The 14,264-nt window shown below is 53.3% G+C and overlaps 4 protein-coding genes across 4 annotated transcripts; all 4 read left to right on the forward strand.

Moving 5' to 3' along the window:
• Positions 1-807: 807 nt before the first annotated feature.
• On the forward strand, positions 808-2,831 carry J4E92_009952 (uncharacterized protein; the record flags this gene model as incomplete). Its single annotated transcript, XM_051501294.1, has 6 exons — positions 808-844; positions 910-1,107; positions 1,172-1,517; positions 1,563-1,630; positions 1,686-2,348; positions 2,398-2,831. 6 exons carry the CDS (start codon positions 808-810, stop codon positions 2,829-2,831), a joined length of 1,746 nt encoding a protein of 581 aa, XP_051348512.1.
• Positions 2,832-3,178: 347 nt separating this feature from the next.
• J4E92_009953 (uncharacterized protein) lies at positions 3,179-10,126 on the forward strand (the record flags this gene model as incomplete). The annotated part of the gene is made up of 2 exons (XM_051501295.1): positions 3,179-3,676; positions 4,745-10,126. The coding sequence occupies 2 exons, from the start codon at positions 3,179-3,181 to the stop codon at positions 10,124-10,126; spliced, it is 5,880 nt and encodes a 1,959-aa protein (XP_051348513.1).
• Positions 10,127-10,583: 457 nt separating this feature from the next.
• J4E92_009954 (uncharacterized protein) lies at positions 10,584-12,152 on the forward strand (the record flags this gene model as incomplete). The annotated part of the gene is made up of 3 exons (XM_051501296.1): positions 10,584-10,829; positions 10,893-11,240; positions 11,328-12,152. The coding sequence occupies 3 exons, from the start codon at positions 10,584-10,586 to the stop codon at positions 12,150-12,152; spliced, it is 1,419 nt and encodes a 472-aa protein (XP_051348514.1).
• Positions 12,153-12,932: 780 nt separating this feature from the next.
• Positions 12,933-13,884, forward strand: J4E92_009955 (uncharacterized protein; the record flags this gene model as incomplete). The annotated part of the gene is made up of 2 exons (XM_051501297.1): positions 12,933-13,657; positions 13,707-13,884. The coding sequence occupies 2 exons, from the start codon at positions 12,933-12,935 to the stop codon at positions 13,882-13,884; spliced, it is 903 nt and encodes a 300-aa protein (XP_051348515.1).
• Between the last annotated feature and the right edge of the window lie 380 nt (positions 13,885-14,264).

Genomic DNA, 14,264 nt, shown 5'->3' on the forward strand with positions numbered 1-14,264 from the left:
CGAGACAGCGAGAGAGCGAGTGAAGAAACTGCCGTGGTCCCAAGTACCCGTATGTGACATCCCAGCTGAAGCCCTCTCTCCTTACATACGGAATCGCCGCACCACCTCTCCATTCCAAGGTTACCAACACCAACCCACCGTCCCCCGCCGATCCCCGTTCACACTTTTTCCCCATCCCCAGGTTTTCCAACGAAGCCATCTGAGATCGACAAACCTCGCCAAAAGCTTGTTCAGCCGCTTCTTTGCTTGTTGCGACAAGCTCGATCAAGCAATTGCGGGGTACATGTGCGCTACCAGCCCACGCTAACCCCATTCACAACTTCCCCCGAAGTACGCGACGTCCCATGGACATGGTACGGAAGGAAGTGATAGGCTAGCTGGTTTAACGTGGCGGAAGCTGGGGGTGACAGCTGGGCGTGTGGGAAAGTTGGGAAAGTTACCGCGGCCGTGGTGCGAGAAGCGAATCCAGATGCGCGGATGGGGACGGTGGGTGGATGGGCTAGACCGTGGACTTGGGGCTAGTGTGAAGGAGGATAATGGAGGGAAATGGAGGAAGAGGGACGATGTGAGGACTAGTTGGATGTTAGGTGGGAAATACCCCGCAGACTGAGTCGTGGGTGGGGAATGTGATGGACGGCCCTGGTAGGGGGCGTGGTGAAGGCAAGGGTGAGTTCCGATTACATGGATAGCATAAGAGCCCCGCTGAGCCTCCAAACGAAAGTTGTGAGCAGGACTGACAGCTTCGTTTGTACTGTTAAAGTTGAAGCTCTGAATTCCTGTCTACGAGGTCTTTTCCATACGTAGACTATGAAGAACACGATGCGAGACCACAGCGATGGCTCTGGTACGTAACGCCTACACCCCAACTCCACACTCACCTACACATGTACTAACCCAATCCAACAATAGATATCTCAGACCACTCCCCCTCAGCGTCCAAACCAGCGTTCAACCACATCGAGCAAATCCACACCAACGAGCAAGTCCCCGGTCAGACCAACTACTACGAAAAAGATGGCTTGCGGACAGCCGGCGACGGCGAGGACCACGACGCTGAGCAGCCTATGAACTTCAAGAGACTTATGGCGTTGGTCGCCATGGCTTTCCGTGCGTATAGCCCTTCCCAGACGACTGATACACAACGGAGTTCCCTCGCTAACATCAAGAATAGTATGGACAGGCAGCCAAATCCCCGTCTACCTCTTCGGCGGCGTCCCCCCCTACATCTACGCCGACATAGGCGGCACCGACCGCTGGATCTGGTTTATCCTGGCCAACCTCCTCTCCCTCGCCGCCGTGTGCCCCTTCGTCGGTTCCATCTCCGACATCGTGGGCCGCCGGTGGGTCGCCATGATCGGCGCGTGCTTCCTGATCCTCGGCATGATCATCTGCTCAACCGCACATTCCATGAATATCTTCATCGCAGGGATGGTGTTTAGCGGTGTGGGCGCGGGCATCAACGAGCTTACGGCTTTGGCGGTGACGAGCGAGCTTGCGCCGACGAGTCAGAGGGGCAAGTATGTTGCGATATTGGTTTTTACGATTTTGCCGTTTTGTCCGAGTGTGCTTTGGGCGCAGCTTATTGCTAGTCAGAGTCCTGGGGCGTGGAGGTGGATTGGGATGTGGTGTGGTAAGTGGCCTCCCCATTCTCCAAATAACGCACGAGACGGGAACTGACAATTTAGGTCTCTGGGCTTTCATCGGCCTCGTCTTGACCTTCGTGTTCTACCACCCTCCTCCCCGCGTCAACAGCGTGGGTATGAGCCGCAGAGAGGTTCTCGCGCAGATCGACTACATCGGCGGTTTTCTGTCTGTTGCTGGTATGATCTTATTCATGATGGGTATGCAGTGGGGTGGCTACCAGTACAAGTGGTCCAGCGCACACGTGCTCGCGCCCTTGGTCCTGGGTGTCGCTTTCCTCGTCGCCTTTGTCTTCTGGGAAGCTTACGGAGCCAAACATCCCATGTTCCCCAAGAGACTTCGTCAGGAGCCCCGGATTCTTGGGCTGACACTTGTTATTACGTTCATCTCTGGAGCCAACTTCTTCTCTATCCTCATGTTCTGGCCGACGCAGGCGTTCAACGTTTATGGTCATGATCCTGTTGGTGTTGGTATCCGGGGTATTCCTGTTGGGTTCTCGATTCTGGCTGGGGCTTGTATTGTGCTGTGGTTGCTGTCTTTGCTCCGCGGTCACAACAAGGAGCTTTTGATCGTCTCGTCAATCATGATGACGGCAGGCTGCGGTGCCCTTTCTATCGGTCGCGTGGATAACTTGTACCAACTGTGGGGATTGTTGGTTCTCGCTGGTCTCGGCATTGGTGGTATCGTTGTGCCCGCATCCATCATCTGTAAGTTTCACGTCGCGTTGATCGACGAACGCGTTACTGACCTCGTCAGCCACTATCATCTGCCCAGACGACCTGATCGCAACAATCGCAGCTCTGACCCTTGCCATCCGCGTCATTGGTGGTTCGATCGGATACTGCGTGTACTACAACGTCTTCATCTCCAAATTTGTTCCCGCCGCAACCCACTACATCGGCGGCGCAATGGTTACCAAGCTCAACATCACATCCCCAGAGATCATCGGAGAGGCAATCGCCATCACCGGCGGATCGCTTCTCCCGCTTCTCCATGAGCTTCCGGGTATCAAGGACGTGCCGGGTGCGTATGAGTTGGTCGTGTACGCTGGTCAGCTCGCGTACGCCGAGGCGTACAAGTACGTGTACTACGTCAGCATAGCGTTTGGCGGAGTCAGTATCATCGCGGCATGCTTTTTGGGTGATATTTCCAAGTACATGGACGACCATGTCGCTGTGGTCATGCATTAAGCTGGCTGTAGGGTGCTGGAACGCAGTGGATGTGTAGCCGAGGTCCGTAATTACAATCGAGACTTTATTTGAACGCTTGCGTTTTTGAGATTAAGCGTCCTGCATGGCTGTTGATGTTCGCAGCGTAGGTAGACTTGGCTGCATTGCGACTGAACGATGCAGAGGCTGTGATTGACTGAGCTTTGAAGACTTGCGCTACAGCTAGCGGCGCGATGTGCGTCATAATCGGCGAACACCTCTCGAACACCGCAGCATTGTTTGCTTCTGGCAAACCTTTGATAAAGTCAATGGAGGCCACTGTTGCCCATATCCACAACCTCTTCGATCCTCCAGATACCGAGTAAACCATGTTCCGTACCTCTTCTTCCCGGGAGCCGGACGATGTCGAATGGAGAGCAGCAGACCGAGGATCGAATGGTGTTACCCAGCCACCCCTACATCCAGAGACGTCGAACAACAAACGCAAGCGGCAAAGCAGTTGTTTTTGCGCACCGCAGATGTTCGGCGGTGGCATCTTCTTACCGGACCCCTCAACGTATGACCCTTTAGAAATCTTGCTCAACACGCATGACCAAAGCGAGAGAGATGAGCTTGTCGAAAAATGGAGAGACAACAAGCTAAGCGAGCTGAACTTTGTTGGTGTCGTGGTAAGTACTGTATCCATTGATGATGCCGCACCGCTGACGATCGTCAAGTCCGCCCTGCTTGCGGGTGTCCTTACCTCGACAGGCAGCTGGCCGAATATCCTCACCACTGGCAGGCCCACTCCGTGGTATGTCCGGACATCGTGGTACTGTGGCATCATCATCACAATGCTCTCCATCATCAGCGCAGCCGACCAGACCGTTCGTTTACATCGGCTTTCGTCGCACCGCGATGGCCTCGCCAATCTTCACAAGCTACTTGGTAAAGGAAGTCGCTGGAAACGAACGGGTCGTCGTGCGCCAAACCTTGTCCAGGTCTTGACTTGGCAGATGCCAGTCATGTTTCTCATATCCGCGACTATCTGCATGGTTGTGGGTATGTTTCTGCTGGTGTGGAGTGCCACGTCGAATCTGGGTAATTCTGGAGGGTTAGACGATGGGGACAAGGTATGACTTCAGACGCCTTGAGACGACTATGAAAGGTTACAATGCTGATTTGATAATAGGTTGCGATTGTTTTCACGGCTGTTGCGGCTCTGACGATCATCATGTTCTTCGTTGGGCAGATTTCGCTCTACTCGCCGATCAGGGAGTAGAGACTGTGTAAGTCGTTCGAAGGCGTGACAAAGCCATGTACCATTGGACGTAGGAGTGGTGCCGGAACATGATGATGCCGAAGATGGCGAGATCTCGCTGCTGCCAGCGGGGGGTGCCAAGCCGCTGGCTGCGCTATCCTTCTTTTGCACAAGCGTGTTCGTGGCAAACCTCGAGCACCTCATTGAGATCTACCCTCACTTGCCACTTCCGTCGCGTCATGCATCACATGAACTCGTGTGCAGCTCGCGTTGGACTCAATACACGCTGCTAACCATGATTCGCTGCTGCCTGTCTCGTCAGGCTGCTGTGGTCCCTAAACACGTCTTCCCGTCGCTAAAATGGGCCACGGCGCGTCGTTGCCTAGCTCGACCCTCTTTTGCCTCAACACGCCACACCGCTGCAGCATCCAACTCCTCCATAATACAGGCTGCCATCGTCAAGCATGAACGAGATCCCAATGCTGGAGGAAATATATAATCAGTCGTCTTTCCATCTTCAGCAGTCATTCCATTCAACAATCTCAATTCCATCCCAACGCACGCGCTTTCTACCACTTCTCACAACGCCACTTCAACCATCACAACCCAACATCAGATGTCGACAATGATTGACCTTCCTCCAGTCCCAGTTCGTCATACCGACTGGATTGATCATGTCGCTGCCCATCCAGAGACATCACTGCACACCTTGCTCGAGCCCTACAAGGAATATGACTCCAAACTGCGCGAGGTGTTCGCTCAGCAACCAGAACACCCCGCCATTGCGGAGCCCAACATCCTTCCCATATTCGCAGGTCGCGAAAGTGAGCTCAAGATTCGCGCTCGCAACCCCGAGGATGAACCCGAGGCTGAGCGTGAGCGCTATCTCATGCCTCTCGACGAGGCCGATCGCAAGCCGACGGGCTCTCCGGCAGTTGTGCAATCGCTCAATGAGTTCCAAACCAATTTCCAGCTCTTCTCCGAGTCATCTCTAGTTGACATGGATTGGTCCAATGTGGTGGTCGCAGGTAGCGCTGTTGTAACTTCGTTGCTGCCGGTTCCAGAGGAACATAGTGGCTCAAAGCGCGCCCTGCGGGAATACTATCACCAGCAGCTAGCGCCAGCTTCGGATGTCGATCTCTTCCTCTACGATCTTTCCGAAGAGCAAGCGATTGAGAAGATCAAGCAGATTGAACAACGCATCAGAGACTCCATCTTGACAGAGACAACCACCGTCCGTACCAAGAACGCCATCACCATCGCTTCGCAGTATCCGACTCGTCACGTTCAGATTGTCCTGCGTATTTACAGATCTATCTCCGAGATTCTCACAGGCTTCGATGTTGATTGCTCCTGTGCGGCATACGATGGCAAGCAAGTCTATGCCAGTCCCCGTGCGATCGCTGCATACATGACCCAGATCAACACCATCGACCTGACACGTCGCTCCCCCTCGTACGAGAACCGCTTGTCCAAATATGCACGCCGCGGCTTCGAAGTCTACTGGCCGCTCCTTGATCGGTCGCGCATTGATCCCACGCTGTTCGAACGCTCCTTCGGTCGCACTCTCGGACTGGCCAGGTTGCTAGTACTTGAGAAATTGCCGAAAAGCACTGACCGTGACGCTTACGTTGATCAGCGTCGTGCTGAACGTGGCAGACCAGCCATCAATCGTTGGGCCACGCAGAAGCTCAAAGGCGACATCAAGCAACAGCATGACGAAGATGTTGCCGAGTGGGTAGAGACTGATGAGGTCAGCGATTACCATACCTTCACCATCCCATACGGGCCGAAGTTCCATGCTCGGAAGATTGAGAGGTTGCTCTTTGCGAAGGACTTGCTACTCAACGCCGAATGGAATCGACCTAAGGATCGACAGACCACACTACATCGACACCCTTCCTTCTTTGGCAACGCAATCGATGTAATTGGGGACTGTTGCGGGTTCTGTCCCGAGCCCACCACACCAGAAGATCAGGAGATTGCAGCTGAGGAAAGCAAGATCTATGTGTCTGGCACATTGTCTTTCATCAAAGACAACCCTGGACGGCAATCAATCGGCTCATTTAACCCTCTTACTGATGATGATTGGACCGAGATGGCATATGTCGGCAATACAGCGCGACTGTGTCAGGCTATAGTGGACGGAGATCTCGAGCATGTCCGGGATTGGCTCAGTCAAGAGGGTGCTGATCCCAACCGAAGGGACTACACTGGGCGTACTCCACTTCATTTGGCGGTCATGACCTCAACTCCGCAGGTCGTTCAAGCTCTCGTCGATGCTGGAGCCCGTATCGTCGCTCGCATCTTCGATGGTAAGACCGCGCTCCATCTTGCTGCCATGCGCGGTGAGGTAGAGATGGTCAGAGCTCTCCTCATCAAGAGTGAGGCCAACGAAGAAGAAGAGGCAGAGAAAGAAGCTCTTAAGAAGAAGAACCAGATCCTCCCGGAAACACCAGATGCTACCAGTACCAACGACACCGAGGAACATGCTTCCGATGACGACAGCGAGAACGACGACGATGAGGATGACGACGTCGATTTACTTGATGATGAGTCCGATAATGCCGATGCGACTACTGAAGGCTCTGTCATCAAGATAGACCCCAAAAAGTCAGAAGACCACGATAACCTCCCAGATGATGCAAATGACGACGAGCCCGATGTATACGACGTCAACGTAGTCGCTTGGGACGCACCGGTATCTGCGCTCCACCTGGCCATTGCAAATGGTCACACCGACGTCGTAAAGACTCTCGTTCAGGAGTTTGGAGCCGATGTACTACTGCCGGTCAAGCTTGTCAATGATTACAACAAGTCCCCGCGCGCGGCGATCCTGCCAACCGTTCTCGCTTTACAGCTCTCGCCTGAAAAGGCCAAGGACATGACTAGATTACTCGTCAGCCTAGGTGCATCGCCTGCACAGGGCGACACTAGCCACATCACAGCGTTGCACTACTTTGCTGCGCATGGTGCCGATCTGCTCACCACTTTGATATCCGCAAACAGGCCTGCGGCGCAACAAGCCGCCGATCACTTATCGCTGAGTGGCTATTCGTTCAGACCCAACGTGAACAGTCCTCTGAAGACAGCCATTGAACATGGTGATACCGCTGGAGTTGAAGCACTTCTAGAGCTGGGCGCGAAGCCTGAGCTTGACTTCGCCACCTACTCTACCGTTGCGAAAAACAAGGGGTTTCATTCGGCATACAGCACTGCCGAGAGCAACCAGAAAGCGTTCAGAGAAAACGTCGAGCAGCCTGTATTTACTGCACTTCGTTATGAGGCATTGTCGATAGTCTTGAAGCTTCTGGATGCTGGAGCAGACATCAACAGTCTTACTCCCAAAGCTTGGTGCGCGCTGGACAAAAGCAACAACACACACGACAACGATACGGGCACCCTTTTGGATATTGTTCGGTACAATGTGCGAAAACTACAGACCTTTATCGAGAAGGGCAAAGTTGATGGCCAAGATGGGTGGTTGTGCTCCGAAGGCTGGGTGGACCGCATTGATAACTACCGGCGGTCCGAGCAATTCGCCCCAGTACCGCTCAAGGAAGATACTGAATATCTTGGAGGACTCGAACCGGGTACCTACGCTCATTGGATGGTGAGTGATCAGATCGACAGCGCCAAACGGATCTACGAACAAGACTTGGAGAGCCACGAGAAGTGGAAACAATCTCAGAAAGAACCCGAGGGTACGAGTGAGAAGAAGTCGGCTGTCCAGGCGCTATTGAAAGAGTTCGAAGCATTGGAGTCAGAGCTGCTCAGACGACAGGCGAAGACCTTCAAAGAGCTGCATCCAGATACCGAAATCAGGATACCCCCACCACAACAGTACAATTATGGTAGCTATGGACCTGACCCTCCAAAGCCGTGGAATCCGTTGCTCACCTTCCGGCTTTCTGACCTGACCGACGAACGACGGGAAGCTTACCTCAAGTTGTTCCAAGCCTGCTGGGATGGCGATCTTCCGACGATCAAAGAGCTTACCTTGTCGATGTGGGGAGATAATCAGACTCCCCTGCAAATCGCTGTTCAGAACTCGCAGGATTACTCGCCGTTCTCTATCGCCATTCTGCGGAAGCACTATGGAATCGCTCGTGCTGTCTTGGAGATTGCACATGCGCAATATGTGCCCGAAGAGAAGCCATTGGTCAAACACAGTCTCCAGCCCCGAGATGATGACGACGGTAGCAGTGACGATGGTGAGGATGATTTCGAGATCTACGCTGAGATTGTGGATGATTGCTTCACTATTGAGAACATTGGAGAGGTGCAGAGTCAAGTCAAAAGCAATGTGACGCCACTCAAGATGATGTCGTGGACGTGCCCGGCGTTCCGTTTTCTCGAACACGATGCTGCATCGGTCTCACCCTGGCTTCCACACCCAGAGCTCTCAAGCAGCCTCCGTGGTCAACCGCCTTTGGACTCGTCTAGTGGTAACCCGGTACCCGTCAAGATCCCCGAGGATGTGCGGCCGCATAGTCTGTTCCAATTGGCAGTCTATCTAGACGATGCCGATCTACTACAATTCCTGATCGCCAGAGCTCAGGAGTACACGCAACACAACACCGAACTCGACGATGAGACTGCACCGAGGTTCTTCCGTTTCGACGAAGCCGAGTTCTGGTACGCGATCCGCTTGAGTCGTACCCGCCTGCTAGGAATCATCATCAAGAACACTGGGGCTGGCATTCCTTTGGACGATCTTGTGAAGAAGAGCGGCATCGAGATACCCGTGAAGCCAAAGTACTACCAAGGGCTATCGGTGCACGGCAGGAAGCGAGCGGACTGGGCGAATGAAGGGAGAGAGACCCAGACGAAAGCAGTTGGGGCGAAGCATCCGCCTTTACTTCATGCCGCTCGTTACACAAGTTTGGAGAGCGTCGAGTGGTTCGCTAGTGACACCGCTTTGCGCTGTTATATGGAGTTTGCGGACAGTCATCGAGACGATATTCGCATCCAGAACCTGGCGAAGACCCAAGGCGGCCTACAGTCGTCTATCACAAAGTGGCTCGACCTACGCTCGCATCTACTGCTCCATTCGGTGGTTCTGGGCAAGGAGGGTGAAGAGTCGGTGAGCCTGCTTCGACATCTATGCAAAACTCATCCCAAGGCGATTGGACATCGTTCTGCGAATGGCATGACGCCCCTGCAGCTTGCTTTCTCTCAGCACCGTGTCGAAATGGTGAAGGTTCTTCTGGAAGCTGGTGCCGATCAAACCACACGCGACAACACCGGAGCGAACATTATCCACTCAATCCTGCACAAACATTTGAACTACCAGCTAGACCTAGAGAAGCTCCGCGAGCTTTTGGCGCTCATCGACACTCGCCTTCTCTCTAGCCTGTTCACCGAACGCACAACGGCGGCTCCTGGCGCAGCTACACCTCTTGCACGCTGGCTTCACGTCGCTCTTCCCCACAATTCAACAAGTTATAACTCGGAGAGCCACGAAAACATTCTCAAACTTCTTTTCGAGCTCAACAAAGGCGACGACCTCAGTATCGTCAATGGCGAGGGCGACACGCCTGTCCATCTTGCCGTACGGCGTGGTACTGATCAAGTCTTGCGCGTCATGCTCCAATGCCGTCCTGACCTTCTCTTCCGTGAGAACGCATCAGGACGTACGCCGTTTGAGATGGCAGAGGATACATATCTGGCTCAAGAGGTCTTCAGCAACCCTCCGCCTCCCAGCGACGCAGGGCAAAATCGTCGCCACAGACATCTTGGTATCGGGAACGTGAATACTAACGTGCTTTCACGACGTCCAGAATCCTTCGTCGAAAAGTCCCGAGATACTCGCGATGCTACGACAAAGGTGTGGGAAGTCTGCAAGGAGTTTGCCGAGAAGAATCAAGGGCAGAAGAGGAAGCTGGTCAGCCTGGTCGAGGCAAATGAGGTTGCGAAGCGACTGGCATTGCGGAAGCGGAATGAGTCTACGACGCGGGTGAGGGGGAGGCGGTTCAGGCGCAGGCATGGCAGAGTTGAAGCCATCCACGACGACGACGACGAGCTTGCCACAGGCGACGAGGTCGATGCGTGGTTTGGAGCGCATGGAACGTAGGCGGATCGCTAGTATCCGTTGTCCGATCGCCTGTAGAGATTCGGCCTTCTTGTGTTGGTACGTGCGGCTGGTTTTACCTGAGACTGGTTACTTGCGCAGGGGGAGACGAGGCGCCGATCTAGCGAGCCCCTATTTTGACACAACGATAAGAACGTATTCTTGACTCGCCTGTAGAGATTCGGTGGCACGGCGGAAATCCTTCTCGTGTTGGTACGTGCGGCTAGTTTTACCTGAGACTAGTTACTTGCAGAGGTGGAGACGAGGCGTCGATCTAGCGAGCCCCTTTTGATACAACGACGATAACATATTCTCCGGCTACCCACGAATCCGTGTTCCGAACGCGACTTTGGCCAGGGATTCTCATACGGTGTTAAAAGCAGAGCAGAAGTAAATAGATTTGACAAATAACACTCATTGTTGAGCACCTTTCACAGTTCGCAAGTTTAGCGTCTCAGCAATGGATTTCCTCAAGCGATTCAAAAAGCAATCTTCCCCAGCAGTAGATGCTACACCAACCCCATATGCCGACGACGACGTCCTTCCAGTACACACACTAGACGACACGAAGACTTTCCGTAGCATCATAATTACATGGACACTCTGCTTCAACGATGTTCTCGATGCGGATAGGCTCCGGTCCTCTCTAGCAAAGCTCTTGGAAAATGGGGACTGGAGGAAGCTTGGAGGACGCTTGAGACTCAACGTAAGTGGCATCTTTCGGATTGATTTCGCGTGGAAGCAGTACGGCTAACATGTTGGATGATAGAACAAGGGTGCATTGGAGATTCATGTCCCACGCCAGTTCACATCTGAGCGACCCGCCTTCTCGTACAGCCATGTCACCATCAACACTCCCATCGAAGAGCACGACCTAGCCAAGAAGCTTCCCAAAGCCAACAGAGCCGTCTTGATCTGTCCAGGACCCACGGAGTTCAATGACCTGGCCGCTAGCGCCGACGCGCCCATGACGTTTGAGGACTTGATCGCTGGAGACACGCCACAAATTTCGGTCCACATCACGTCTTTTACCAACGCAACACTCGTGGGACTCTCCTGGCCCCATACTTTGATGGATGTAATTGGCAACCAAAACCTCCTCTGCGCGTGGTCGATGGTATTAGCCGGAAAAGAGACCGAAGTGCCGCCTGTACTAGGGGCGCGGGAAGACATGCTACGTGCACTGACTGACAACACGACTCAGCCGGCAGAGGAGTACATACTCAAGGCCAAACAGCTCAAAGGGCTGAGTATGGTCAAATTTGGAGCGAGGTTCGCATGGGATATGCTTACTGGTCCTGCTCCAAAGTCGCAGACGATTTACCTGCCAAAGGACGTCGTGGCGAAATTGCGCGTAGCAACTGAGCAAGACCTACCTGTGCAGGAGAACGATGACGGTATAGTCGAGAAACCACCGTTCATCAGCGATGGCGATGTGCTCACTGCATGGACACTCCGCTGTATCGCATCTTCTCTGCCATCACCCCGTCCCTTGACCGCCCTCCACGCAATGAACGCTCGTTTCCGTCTTCCTGAACTCATCAACGCGAAGGGTATGTACATGCAAAACATGCTCGTCCCAGGCTTCATCTTCGTCACCCCAGACATGTCCACCGGCCCCCTCGGTCCCACCGCCCTGCACAACAGACAAAGTCTCCTCGCCCAAGCAACCGAAGGCCAAGTCCTCGCCAGCATCCGCGAGCAACGCATCTCCGGCGACCCATCTACGCTCCTCTACAGCGACGCAGATGCGATGTTGGTGCCTTTTACCGACTGGTCGAAAGCCAAGTTCTTTTCTACTGTCGACTTTGGGCCTGCGGTTGTGAGGGCTGGTGATGAGAGTGAGGGAAGGAGTAATCCGCCTGGTATGCCTGCGTTTCATCATTGCTCGAGTAGGATACCGAATCCGGCGAATAGGCTGTTGGTGCATATTTTGGGGAAGGATCATGCGGGGGGTTATTGGCTGAGCTTGATTATGTCGCCGAAGGCTTGGGAGAATGTGGAGGCGAGTTTGAAGGAGTTGAGTTGATCGATGGGGGAGCGATGCGATACCCGTGGTTTATCATTCTTTTCTCTTTCGTTGCTTGGATACCGGTTTTGAACCTGCGTCGTTGTATAGTAGTAGGCACCTAGCTGTTGCTATTTGTCGCAAGGCTTTCATCGATTTGACGCTGATACCTGAAATTCATCGCTTTGCTGCTGAAACTATGGGCGGAAGTGAGTTGTTCAATCGCATCTGTTCTTTTCGTCGCAACAGAATCTCCATACTGGAACTCATAACGGGATCAAGCATATTTTGCTGCGCTGACGTCGGTGCAAGATCGGCGGGAAAAGGGATATACCCAGATAAAGCCGTGTGACAACATCTTTGCACTAGCTAGCATACCTAGGTAGTGCTGGCAATATCTTAATCCGCTGAAGGCTTTGGAGGTGCTCAAATCTTAGATGCGAGTACAATCACATATGTCGTGTTTCAGATCAGCGAGATAGGTGCCAGCGGTTCCAGGGTTGGTGACGAGAAGGGTACATGGTGGGGACATCAGGGGTAATGAGGTGGGGGTGACGTAGCCACGGAAACGGCTCCGGCACGGGCACCACCCCACCTGTAGCCCCATGCGATAAGGTTGACACAGCTGCAGAGTCTCTTGATCGGAACGCAGTGCGTGGTATATATGCTCTGGAGTGTCACATCTGGTTCCTGTAATCTTTGGTTCCCAAATTCCCAATGTCAGCCGTGTCCTGAGCAATCTGACGCCATCGACCCTTCTGTTTATTCCAAGCTTCGCACTCAACCCTCTTGAATGACATCATGAACTCCGATGCAGCGATGGCATCATCAACAGAGAGCCGCCAGCAACTCCAAACTCCCCCTCCAGACTCCGATGAGCACGGGCCCAAAGTAACGGGTATCGAAGAGACGTCGGTCAAGCCGCTGAAGCCAGCTGAACAAGCGCAAACGCCCAACCTCAAGCGACCGGCACAGGACGACGAAGATGCCGAAACGAAGACGCCCTCAAAGGTAGCGAGGATAACCGAAGCCTCATGTGGGCCAAGGACGCCTAAGAAGCCAGCACAGTCCGAAGAAGCGCTTGCGAAAAAGCTCGCGTCGGCCAAGAAGAAAGAGGAAGAGGCCGCAGTTAAGGCCGCGAACGCTGCCAAGAGGAAAGAAGCTGCCGATGCAAAGAAAGCCGAGAAAGAGAAGAAGAAGCTAGTCGCGCAATGGAAGAAGGACTGGAAAGAATGGGTATCCAACAACCAGACCTACGAGGAACTCACTTCAGGCGATCTAGGAAAAAATGTAAATGTCAAAAACGCAAAGGCATTCTTCGACCTGAAGCCAGATGAGCTCAAGTGCATCCCACATCGCCCCTCCGTGAACGCATTCAACCAGATGCCCCAGAAGGACTACAGATGGGATGACTGCGGGAAACTAGCCTTTCGGAAAGAAGCTATGCTAGCCGGCATATCGCAGGATAACGAGCAAGAGTTCCTTGCCAAAGGAAAGAAGTTGTTTGCCGATAAGCACGCCAGAGGGTAAGCGACCGATGTATACTGCAGCTGCAATGATGCTAACACTCTCCAGTAATTACGACAACCTCTTGTATGCCAAAGGGGGAAGGTCCGGGGCGGAGATTGCACGCTACAAAGAATCGATGCGACAAGACGAACTCAGGCGGATGCGCGAGGATGAAGAGGATAGGTTGATGTGTGAGAAGTATGGGGATGACCCGAGTTTTCAGCATAACTGGAGCGGCTACTAGACTTTCACCAATACGAATTTCCTAGTTTTGTTCTCGACTTCGTGCAGTGAACCTGTTTTCGCGCGCAAGTGTTTTCCCGGAGCCTTGACGTGGGGGCTACCATCGTTGTGTCGTACTAGTGCACCACAATCATACCGAAGGATCTCGATATTGCTAGTCGTTGTAGTTTACCAATATCTCGATGCATCTTGACGTGGCATCCAAGATAACTGTTTTGGTACATTTACCCCTCATTGTGCAGCAAATCTAGGCCTTGTTCGGAAGGCCGTTTCGTTGAGAGGCACAGTTGTTCCAACGTCTTTATTCACTGAACTCTACGTCGCATTGTCCCATATGCCTAAGACCACTGCCAAAGACACTGTTCAAGTGTCTTACCTCGT

This window comes from Alternaria infectoria (genome assembly GCF_024043175.1).
Source record: "Alternaria infectoria strain BMP 0036 chromosome Unknown scaffold_29, whole genome shotgun sequence".
Lineage (NCBI taxonomy): Eukaryota > Fungi > Ascomycota > Dothideomycetes > Pleosporales > Pleosporaceae > Alternaria > Alternaria infectoria.